This window comes from Pongo pygmaeus, chromosome X (genome assembly GCF_028885625.2).
Source record: "Pongo pygmaeus isolate AG05252 chromosome X, NHGRI_mPonPyg2-v2.0_pri, whole genome shotgun sequence".
Taxonomy (NCBI): Eukaryota; Metazoa; Chordata; class Mammalia; order Primates; family Hominidae; genus Pongo; species Pongo pygmaeus.
The window spans coordinates 159,913,156-159,925,249 of record NC_072396.2 but is presented as its reverse complement, the minus strand read 5'-3'; the positions used below and the strand labels follow the sequence as shown (position 1 = coordinate 159,925,249).

Below are 12,094 nucleotides of genomic sequence, written 5' to 3'. Positions count from 1 at the left end.
TTTTACAACTTTTTAAGCACATGAATAAAAATTATTGTCTGCTTTTTTCTCCTTTTTTCTCTCTTTCTTTTTTTTCTTGCATGCAGAAAGTTTATAGGAGGGGGATCCTCTGGATCAACACCCATGGGGGAGTGAAGGAAGCAGGATTGGGTAAAAGAAGTTGAGGTGATACAGTCTGAACAAAGGTCAATCCCACAGGGAGCTCAAGCTAGGATGGCTCTACAGAGATGTTCTCTATTGAGGCAAGTTGTCTGGACCTATATAGTCCCACATTTACCAGGAATAAGGCATGAGTTTGGGTGTGGTGACTGACTTCAGCCAAAATTGGTTCCCAGAGAAGAATTCAGATTAGAGTTGTCAGCTGTCAGCACACCCAGCAGCTTAGGAAATAAGTGCTTTAGTCCTGAAGTGGTGAATCTGGACACCAGCCTCCACTGTGGTCCACCCTTTCTGCTGCTCAGATTCATTTGCTTCATAAGTTCTGGAATGGTTCCTTCAGGATTCTGATGGGCTCCCTTTCCTGGGGAAACAAAAGAGAAAGGTTTGGAACAGAGCACAACTCCTGCTGCTTTAGCTTTTCTTGAGTCTGCAACTGGTACTCATCATCTTCCCCTTCTACTACCCATTCTAGATCCCTCCCCCCACCACCCTCTCAATTCATACTTCTGCTGGTCCAAGTGGGTTACCAGATAAGGTACCTGGTCATCATGCCCTTTGTAAGCCATGACTGTACTTGTCCATTTATCATCAACATTGAACAAGGGAATAATACTAAGAGATACCCAAGCAGATGACCTGGCTGCCAACTATATTCTCCTCTGTCTCCATTGTGTAATGTCAGCCCTTCCTCCTAATGATCAGGATCGGTTACACTTGCCAGGATAGTGACTCTTTTCCTTACCTCTTGGTCTCTTAATAGTGATCTGAAGTAATATGATGGCAACCATAGTTTCAAGTTCAATGAGACTCTTGATGTGTCCACTGGCAGACATATTCCCCTTTTAAGAACCAGTACTTCTAAACTCTCAGAGCCCAGAGTTGGGATAAGAGGCATAGTTTCCCTAATTGGGTCACTGGGAGTAATGGTAGTGTGAGGCTGCTCCTACTTCCACTCCTTGTTTCCCAAAACCATATATTTTACTTCGGGACACACCCCACTAAACGATGGCCATTGATCTAGAGTATATACTGCATCCTCCAGGATGGTGCCTCATTCTTACGGTATTATGTCTAAGCTAGTGCCTCAGCTGTGCCTTCAACAAGCTGTCCTACCACTCTATCAAGTGGGTAGCTTCTGCGTAGTGGATTCCATGGTCATGTATCTTCTTGCTTTAAAGTAGGTCTCTTGGTCTGATGCAATGTTATGTAGGATCAAATATTCTGTGAGGCCTTGAATGGTGGTGTTTACTGAGGCTCACCAAGCGACTGAATGATTTTCTTGAGAAATGGTGACATATCAGAGCCTTAGCTTTGGTCTCTGTTACTGGCAAGTTGAACATTAACAACATCAGTAGCTAGATCTGTATTGATGAGTCCATGATGTTGGGCCCATGCATAGCCTCTGCCATGGCTCCTCCTTTCATACATCCATTTTGTAAGAATTGGGGCACCAACAGCAGAGGCTGGTAAGCATCAAGTGGCTAAGTCATTCAGTCTACTTGGTTGTTTAGTGCTGTTTCTGTGGCTGATGTTCTTTTCATTTATTCATTCTGTAATGCGTGTCCTTTGCAGATTCAATTTCCTTCTCTCTGAACAACTTATTTGGATATTTATTGAAAGGCAGGTCTACTGGCAATACATTCCTCAATTTTTGTTGTCTGAGAAAGTTTTTATTTCTCCTTCATTTTTGAGGGATACTTTCACAGAGTTCAGAATTTTAGGTTGATTGTTTTTTCTTTCTCTCAACACTTTAAATATGTCAGTGCACTCTCTTCTTGTTTGCATGGTTTCTGAGGCGAAGTTGGATGTAATTTTTATCTTTGCTCCTCTATAGATAAAGTGTTTTTCCCCATCTGGTTTCTTACAACATTTTTTGTCTTTGATTTTCTGGAGTTTGAATATAATATGCCTAGGTGTAGGGTTTTTTTATTTGTTTGTTCGTTTGCATCTATCTTTTTTTTTTTTTTTTTTTTTTTTTTTTTTTTTTTTGAGACAGAATCTCACTCTGTCACCCAGGCTGGAGTGCAGTGGCATGAACTCGGCTCACTGCAAGCTCCACCTCTTGGGTTCACGCCATTCTCCTGCCTCAGCCTCCTGAATAGCTGGGACTACAGGCGCCCGCCACCACAGCCAGCTAATTTTTTTGTATTTTTTAGTAAAGATGGGGTTTCACCATGTTAGCCAGGATGGTCTCGATCTCCTGACCCCGTGATCTGCCCGCCTCGGCCTCCCAAAGTGCTGGGATTACAGGCGTGAGCCACCACGCCCGGCTGCATCCATCTTCTTTGGTATTCTTTGAGCTTCCTGAATCTGTGGTATGGTGTCTGGTGTCTGACATTAATTTGGGGGAAATTCTCAGTCATTATTGCTTTAAAAATTTGCTCCTATTCATTTCTGCATTCTTCTTCTGGCATTTCCATTATGTGTGTGTTACAACTTTTGTAGTTGTTGTTCCACAGTTTTTAGACATTCTGGGCCCATGCATAGCCTCTGCTATGGTTGTTGCTTTTTTTTTTTTTTTCAGTCTTTTTTTCTCTTTGCTTTTCAGTTTTGGAAGTTTCTATTGTCATGTCCTCAAGCTCAGAGATTCTTTCCTCAGCCATGTCTCGTCAACCAATGAGCCCATCAAAGACATTCTTCATCTCTGTTACAGTGTTTTGATCTCTAGCATTTCTTTTTTATTCTGTCTTAGAATTTCCATATTTTTCCTTACAATATACATCTGTCATTGCATGTTGTCTACTTTTTACATTAAAGCCCTTAGCATATTAATCATAGTTTAAAAAATTCCTGGTCTGATAATTATGACATTCCTGCCATATTTGACTCTGATTCTGATGCTTGCTTGTTCAGTCTCTTCAAATTTTGTGGGTTTTGCCCTTTAGTATGCCTTGTAATTTCTTGTTAAAAGGTGGACATGATGTACTGGCTAAGAGGAACTGCAGTAAATAGGCCTGTAGTGATGTGGTGAGAGGGAAAGCGTTCTATAGTCCTATGATTAGGTTTCAGTCTTTGGGTGAGCCTGTGCCCCTGGACTGTGCCCTTCATCGGTGCTTCTCTGATTCCCCAACCCCCCGTAGGTTGTACAAGATAGGTAGAGGATATTTCCTTTTCCCTAAGTAGGTTAGGCGCTGATAAAAGAGCAGAATGTTTTGGCATATTTCAAATGGTTACTTCTCCCTTGCTCCTGACAGAAACACAGGGCATTTTTCTTCAATATTTATTATGAGGATCTGGTAGAGCTCCTAGAGGTAAAACTCACAACAGCATGGGAACCCATCTATTGCTGGGTCCCCTGAGGTTGTTGTTTTTTTTTTTGAAATGGAGTCTTGCTTTGTCACCCAGGCTGGAGTGCAGTGGTGTGATCTCGGCTCACTACAACTTCTGCCTCCCAGGCTCAAGCGATTCTCCTGCCTCAGCCTCCCAAATAGCTGGGATTACAGACACATGCCACCACTCCCGACTAATTTTTGCATTTTTGGTGGAGACGGAGTATCACCATGTTGGCCAAGTGATCTGGCTGCCTCCCAAAGTGCTGGGATTACAGGTGTGAGCCACCGCACCTGCCCCCCTCCCCAATGGAGTTTTAAACTCTCAGACTTGTCCACACTGAGCTTGCAGCAATTTGTCAATTACAGTTCAGATTTTCCTACCCTGACACTGGTTCCCACGGAAGTTTCTGCGCTTAGGTTTTGGCTTCAGTAAGTTGTGATTCTCTGTATTCACCTGTCTGTCTTTCCAATTTGGGGGGGCAGCAGATTGACCTGTGACCTTACTTCTCTGACTTATTTAAAGAAGAGTTGTTGATTTTTCAGTTTACTCAGATTTTTACTTGTTAGGATGGAGCAGCAACTTCTAAGCTCCTTACCTGCCAGACTGGAAACCAGAAGTCTGATTGTCTACTTTTTAAGTTATGTTGCCTTCTCAAAATTAAAAATTACTCACACCAATCCTTCTCAAACTTTTCCAAAAAATGTAAGAGGGAACATCTCTCAACTCATTCTATGAGGTCAGCACTACCCTGATCCCAAAGCCAGACAGAGACATTATGAGAAAACAAAAACAAAACAAAACAAACAAAAACTACAGGCCAATATCTCTTATGATGCAAAAATCCTCAACAAAATACTAGCAAACCAAGTCCAGGAGCATATTAAAAGGATTATACAACATGACTATGTGGGATTTACTCCTGGAATGCCCACTTTCACCACTTCTACTCAACATAGTGCTGGAAGTCCTAGCCAGTGCAATTAGGTAAGAAAAAGAAACAAAATACATCCAAATTGGAAAGGAAGAAGTAAAGAATGAAAGACAAAATGTGATTATCCCAATTGATGCAGAAAAATCTTTTGATAAAATTCAATACCCTTTCATGATGATAACATGCAACAAACTAGGAATAAAAGGAAACTATATCAACATAGTACAAGCCATATATGAAAAACCCACAGTGAACATCATACTCAATGGTGAAAAACCGAAAGCTTTTCCTCTAAGATCAGGAACAAGACAAGGATGCCCACTTTCACCACTTCTACTCAACATAGTGCTGGAAGTCCTAGCTAGTGCAATTAGGTAAGAAAAAGAAATAAAATACATCCAAATTGGGAAGGAAGAAGTAAAATTATCACTGTTCACAGATGATGTAATCTTTTTTGTAGAAAACCCTAAAAATCACATACACAGACAGACAAACACGCCACACACACACACACACACACACCTGTTAGAACTAGTCAACCAATTCAACAGAGTAGCAGGATACAAAGTCAACACAAAAAAATAAATTGTGGCTGGGCATGGTGGCTCACACCTGTAATCCTGCACTTTGGGAGGCCAAGGCAGGAAGTTTGTTTGAGGCCAAGAGTTGGAGATCAGCCTGGGCAACATAGCAAGACCCTGTCTCAAAAAATTTTAAAAATTTAGCCAGATGTGGTGGTGCAAGCCTGTAGTCCCAGTTACTTGGGAGACTAAGGTGGGAGGATCATTTGAGCTCAAGAGTTCAAGGCTGCAGTGAAGCTATGATTGTGTTACCGCACTCCAGTGACAGGCAGTAAGCTATGATTGTGCCACTGCACTCCAGTGGCAGACCATGATCCTGTGTCTTAAAAAAAAGTAAATAAAAATTTAAAAAATCAGTTGCATTTATATGCACCAAAAATGAACACTTCAAAAGGAAATTAAGGAAAAATTCCATCTACAATAGCATAGAAAAGGATAAAATACTTAGGAATTAACCTAACCAAGGAGGTGAAACACTTGTGTGCAATGAAAGCAACAAAATATTCCTGAAGGAAATTAAAGGAAACATAAATGAATTGAAAGACATCCTATGTTAATGGATTGGAGGACAATATTGTTAAGGTGTCAATATTGTTAAGATGTCAATTTATAGATTTAATGCAATCTCTATCAAAATTCCTATGACATTTCTTGCAGAAATAGAAAAACTCATCCAAAAATTCATATAGAATCTCAAGAGGCCGGGCACGGTGGCTCACGCCTGTAATCCCAGCACTTTGGGAGGCTGAGGCGGGTGGATCACGAGGTCGGGAGATCAAAACCATCCTGGCTAATACGGTGAAACCCTGTCTCTACTAAAAACACAAAAAATTAGCCGGGCGTGGTGGCGGGCACCTGTAGTCCCAGCTATTTGGGAGGCTGAGTCAGGAGAATGGCATGAACCCGGGAGGCGGAGCTTGCAGTGAGCTGAGATCGCACCACTGTACTCCAACCTGGGCGACAGAGCAAGACTCTATCTCAAAAAAAAAAAAAAAAAAAGAATCTCAAGGGACACTGAATAGCCAAAATAACTCTAAAAAGAACAAAGTTAAAGGACTCATATTTCTGGATTTCAAAACTTACTACAAAGCCACAGTAATCAAAACAGTGTGGTACTGGCATAAAGACAGACATGAAGACCAATGGAATAGAATAAGGAGTCCAGAAATAAGTCCTTTTGTATATGGCCAAATGATTTTCTACAAGGGTGCCAAGACCATTCAATAGGAAAACAATAGTCTTCAACAAACAGTGCTGGGAAAACTGGTTATCTACATGAAAAAGATGAAGTTGAACCCTTATCTAACACCATATAAAAATTAACTCAAAATGGATCCATTTCCTAAATATAAGACCTAAAATTATAAAACTCTCAGAAACATAGGCCAAAACTTTGTGGTGTTGGATTTGGCAATTATTGTTTGGATATGACACCAAAGGCATAGACAATGAAAGAAAAAGACAAATTGGACTTCATGAAAATTAAAAAAATTTGTTTATCAAAAGACACCATCAGCAGAGTTAAAAGACAACCCATAGAATGGGAGAAAATCTTTGCAAATCATATATCAGATAAGGGATTACTATCCAGAATATATGGAGAACTCCTAAAACTCAACAACAAGAAAGCAGATAACCTGATTTAAAAATGGGCAAAGGACTTGAGTAGGCATTCCTCCAAAGAAGATATACAAATGGCCAATAAGTACATGAAAAGATGCTCAGGTGTGTGATGTTCCCCTTCCTGTGTCCATGTGTTCTCATTGTTCAATTCCCACCTATAAGTGAGAACATGCAGTGTTTGGTTTTTTGGCCTTGCGATAGTTTGCTGAGAATGATGGTTTCCAGTTTCCGGGGACTGTTGTGGGGTGGGAGGAGGGGGGAGGGATAGCATTAGGAGATATACCTAATGTTAAATGACGAGTTAATGGGTGCAGCACACCCACATGGCACATGTATACATATGTAACAAACCTGCACGTTGTGCACATGTACCCTAAAACTTAAAGTATAATAATAAAAAAAGAAACAAGCAAAACAACTAATAAAAACTCTATATTGCCATTCTTTAAAAATAAATAAATAAATAAATAAATAAATAAATTCCTAACCTGGAAAAAAAAAAAAGAAAGAAAAGATGCTCAACATCACTAATCATTAGAGAAATATAAATCAAAACTACAAAGAGATACCGCCTCACACCCATTAGGATGGCTACTATCAAAACTAAAACAGAAAATAATGAATGTTGGTGAGGATGTGGAGAAATTGGAACCCTTGTGCACTATTGCGAATGTACAATAGGGCAGTTTCTCAAAAAATTAAACAGAATTACCATATGATCCAGCAACTCGACTTCTGGCTATATATGCAAAAGAACTGAAATGGGGTCTTAAAGAGATATTTATACATCAATTGTATTAGTCAGGGTTCTCCAATGAAACAGATCCGTGTGTGTGTGTGTGTGTGTGTGTGTGTAAATATATGCCAATGGTAAAAGTACAGGGTCTGAGTCAGAAGGCAGAACCAAGAATGCTTATGTCCAAGGGCAGGAGAAGATAGATGTCCCAGTTCAAACAGGGAGAGTGAATTTGCCCTTCCTCTGTCTTTTTGTTCTATTCAGGCCCTCGGTGGAATGGATAATGCCCACCCACATTGGTGAGAGTGATCTTCTTTACCAATTCAAATGCTATTCTCTTCTGGAAACATCATCACAGACATACCTAGAAATACTGTTTTACCATGTATTTGGGCATCTCTTAGCCCAGTCAAGTTGACATATAAAATTAACCATCATATCCATGTTTATAAGCAGCATTATTCACAATAGCTAAAATGTGGAAGTACTGCAAGTGTCTATTGACAGATGAATGGATAATCTAAATGTGGTATATACACACAAAGCATTATGAAAGAAGGAAATTCTGACACATGCTACAACATAGATGAACCTTGAGTATATTATGCTAAGTGAAATAAGCCAGTCACGAAAAGACAAATGCTGTATGATTCCACTTATATTGGGTACTTAGAGTAGTCAAAATGATACAGAAAGTAGAATGGTGGATGCCAGAGACTGGAGGAGGTGAGAATTATTGTTTAATGTTTATACAGTTTCAGTTTACAACATAAAATTAATTCTGGAGGTAGATGGGAGCATATTACACGTTTTCTTTTTGGAGATGGGATCTCACTCTGTTGCCCAGGCTTGAGTGCAGTTTTGTGATCATAGCTCACTGCAGCCTTAACTATCTGGGCTCAAGTGATCCTCCCACCCCAGGCACCAAAGCAGCTAAGACCACAGATGCACACCACCACGCCTGGCTAATTATTATTATTTGTAGAGGCCAGGTATTGCTATGTTGCCCAGGCTGGTGTTGAACCCCTGGGCTCAAGTGATCATCCTGCCCTGGCCTCCCAAAGTACTGGGATTACAGGTGTGTGCCACCACACCTGGCCAGAATATTTAATGCCACTGAACTGTACATTTAAACATGGTTAGGCTGGGCGTGGTGCCTCATGCCTATAATCCCAGCACTTTGGGAAGCCAAGGAGGGTGGATTGCTTGATCCCAGGAGTTCGACACCAGCCTGAGCAACATGGTGAAACCCTGTCTCTACAAAAACATTAACCAGGCATGGTGGCACACATTCGTAGTCCCAGCTACTCTGGCGGCTGAGGCGGGAGGATCGCTCGAACCCAGGAGGTGGATCTCGCCTCTGCACTCCAGCCTGAGCAACAGAGTGAGACCCTGTCAAAAAAAAAAAAAAAAAAAGATTTAAGATAGTAAATTTTATGTGTATTTTACCACGATTATTAAAATTGAAAAAAAATCCCCATGGGTCACTGGTTTACCAATTTAGCCATTTTCACCATTTTTAGATTGCATTTTCCTTCTCTATCTCAGCATTCTGACTAAAGGAAAAGCAAAATTTCTTACAAGAATGAATGATTCTCCAGTGTGGCTGCTCCTGAAAGGAACAATGAGACTTTTGTTATTTCACCACAAGATTGAGAAAGAAATAAGTGATAAATGCCCAGACCCCTTCTTATTCATTCCACATCCTGGGTAATCTGAGACATGGTGTGGCTTTTACTCCAAGCATATGAATACTTACCATCAGAAGCTGCCTCTCCTTTCCCTCACTTTATCATTATTGCCATCATTTATGACAATGGAGGGAGTGTCTCACTGGATGATATTTGGGGTTCTTTCTTCAGTGGTCCGCCATACCGAGCATTTATTTGTGCTGTTCTCCATCTTTCACATCTACCACTTTTCAAAAGTACCTGAGAGTCAATAAGACATGAGACTTAAACAACTGCTTCACATCTAAGTGTATGTCTTTAAAAATCTCTCCTTTTCCATATTTATGTCTGATGTGTTTTGTTATGGCACAGTGGCATGTAGTATATGGTTCATAAGTGAATCAATGTACATCTGTGGAGGGCGAATGCTCAATTTTAGATCTACACATGAAAGCTTTTTTCCAGGGCAGGAGCCTTGCTTTCTCCAACTAAGCCTTAATTACCCAAATGCCCATGTGTTGTGCCTTTGGCTTGTTGAAATGATACCAACTGGTAAAATCTGATTGGAGATAAAAGTTAGATGTCCAGAAGCATAAAAGTCAGGAAGAGAAGCTCTTTATGGCATAGAGAAAGCTGCAGAACTGCTCCATGGTGTGCAAAACTCATCAGCACATGAAACTAGTGAGTGGAGATAGTCACCTTCAACCACTTTGTAATTTCTACCAATTCACTTGGGGCCAGTGTCCCTTATTCACCAAGATTCACATTGGTCCTTTTGATTATTTGGCGTGAGGAGGCCCCCATACATGCTAAACTGTCATGCAGGGAGAGAGGAAAAGTTGGGAACCAGCCTTTGCTTAAAAGGGCTTTGACAATGGAGGCAAATAATAACATTTTGGGAACATTTATATAAGTAATTATATAATTTCTGATTCAGTAGCTGGCTCATGAATAAATGAGTAATTGGGATTATCTGAGTGGAGACAAGAATGAGCATTAATGTAGGACTGATTCTGAATTACAGCTCCTGGCACTAGTAGGTTTCAATATACATAGTCTGCTGAAAGGTAACTTTCTCTGTGATATTCCTGGTATATCCCTAAGGAGGGAAGTATAATTTTAGGTACATACTGACAAAATTTGAACACAAGGTACTTAGATGAAAGTTACAGTCTGTTTTAGAGATGAAATTGAAGGATGCAGTAGCTATTGCTTTGGCAAAGGATTTTTGGCTGATGCAGTGTATGGTTATTGATTTTATGATTCTTATCATATGGCACCTAATGTATCAGTTGACTTGTGAAAACAGTGTTTCAGTTTAATGGATGTTAGGGATTTATATGCAACTTCAAATTTGCCTCCTTGTTAATAGAAAAGAGTAGTATGGAAGCATTACTTCTAGCTGCTTTTTGAAGCGTCCACCAAAATGAACGACTTTTTCCTCTCTTCACACAGATTTCCTCCTAGAGTGCCAAGATCTTTTCCATTCAACACCTCAGTCGTGTACAAAAAGACTGTGTTTGTAGAATTCACGGATCACCTTTTCAACATCGCTAAGCCAAGGCCACCCTGGATGGGTAATAAAAACAATGTTGAATGCTAATTATGAAATTGGGTATCTTATTTTCTATCACAGATTCCCCAATCTTGAGGTTGCAGTTAAAAAGCGCAGCTGCCAAAGAGATTGCTTCCCTAACTGCTACCTATAGGGAAATACACTGACTGCATTTTCTGTCTTTTTGCTGGGCCGTCTGCCTCTGCTTGGTCTATGCCAACTGCTTACCTCCACTTAGATGTCAAATAAAGTATGTAACAACATGTTATGACAGGACATTTTCTGTCTTAGAATTGTTGCTGAGAATTATAGGTGGGAAGTATCCCCTTATTCTAAAGAGAGATATCAGCCTATCGATTTAGAACTTGTTCAGATAGTAGTCCAAAATTGGTTCTGCAACCCTTAGGCCCTGACTCACCTCCAACCTTGTATAGAAAAAGGCTAGGAACTTATGAAAGACTTTAGATTTGAATATTTATTTGGAGAGCCTCTTTGGTGTTTTATGTGTTGCTTACCCCATGGGGGGTGGGAGTCCTGTCCCTCATGTCAAGGTATAATGAAGGAGACTTCAGGAGAACCACTTAGAAGACTGGACAAGGTACCTATGGAACTTGGGAGACACTGACCACTGCCTGGTTTTTATCTGGAGAAGTTTTCAAGGTCAGAGGCCAAAAGGACTTCTCCTGATGGAATAGCAGGGGGAGTGGGCAATAGTGGGAGCTCCCATGGGTAGTGCAGTACCATTGTTAGGTGTAAGGCCAGGAGGGTCACTGGATGGGACTTGTCTTACAAGGACTCTGCCTGAGAGGTCTTCCTGCCAGGATTAGATAACCCCAACAGAAAAAGCCTGTATGGGTTGTACTGCCAGAAGCAGAATCTGAGAGGAGAGATACAAGTGACCAGCTGGAGAAGGTATATCCCATGCCAAGATCAGGAGCAGTGGGGTGTCTCCATGTTGGCAGGGAGAGGTCTCCAAGAACTCATAAGTTCCCTAAGAAAGAAAGGCAGAATTTTGGTATGTGTCACAAGTAGGGAGTTCTAATGCCACATTATCACTGCTCCTTCCAAGAAAGACTTTGTCATTGTGCCTATTTTTTTTACCCTCCCCCCTCCTTTCCACTTGCTCCTACATTGGAGGGTCCAGAGACAGAAAGGTGAGTTGGGGAGGAAGATTAGGAGAGGAAGGTGGGAAAGCAGCTAAGCTGCCAAAAAAAATTACCTTTACATATTGCAGATTTCTGGGGCTGTCAGAATGTAGCTGGAGAAGGAAGGGAACTTGCAATTGCAGAAGACATCAAAAATTTGGTATTAGACTGGACTGGACTTGTTAGAACCTAAGAGTGATACTGTTGGTTAATACCTGAAGGTTACTGGAAAAGATTTGGGATCAACCAAGTGCAAGAAAAGGGAGATCTCACATAATGTAATTAAAAACAGTGGTCTAAGAAAAATAAGGCTATTTTATGTTTTTATCCCACTAAATCCAGTTCATTCAACACACTGTTTTTAGGCATTTTATACTCAGTGTATTCATAAAACAGAGCTCTTAATTTTCCTCTTGATTTT

At 40.6% G+C, this 12,094-nt stretch overlaps 1 protein-coding gene across 2 annotated transcripts in view; it reads left to right on the top strand.

Moving 5' to 3' along the window:
- F8 (coagulation factor VIII) overlaps nucleotides 1-12,094 on the top strand; it is a 222,926-nt gene that overhangs the window by 20,354 nt on the left and 190,478 nt on the right. For both annotated transcript variants that reach the window (XM_054471985.1, XM_054471986.1), the window contains exon 2: nucleotides 10,429-10,550. In XM_054471985.1, coding sequence (XP_054327960.1) covers nucleotides 10,429-10,550 — 122 coding nt within the window. The remainder of the gene's footprint in view (nucleotides 1-10,428; nucleotides 10,551-12,094) is intronic.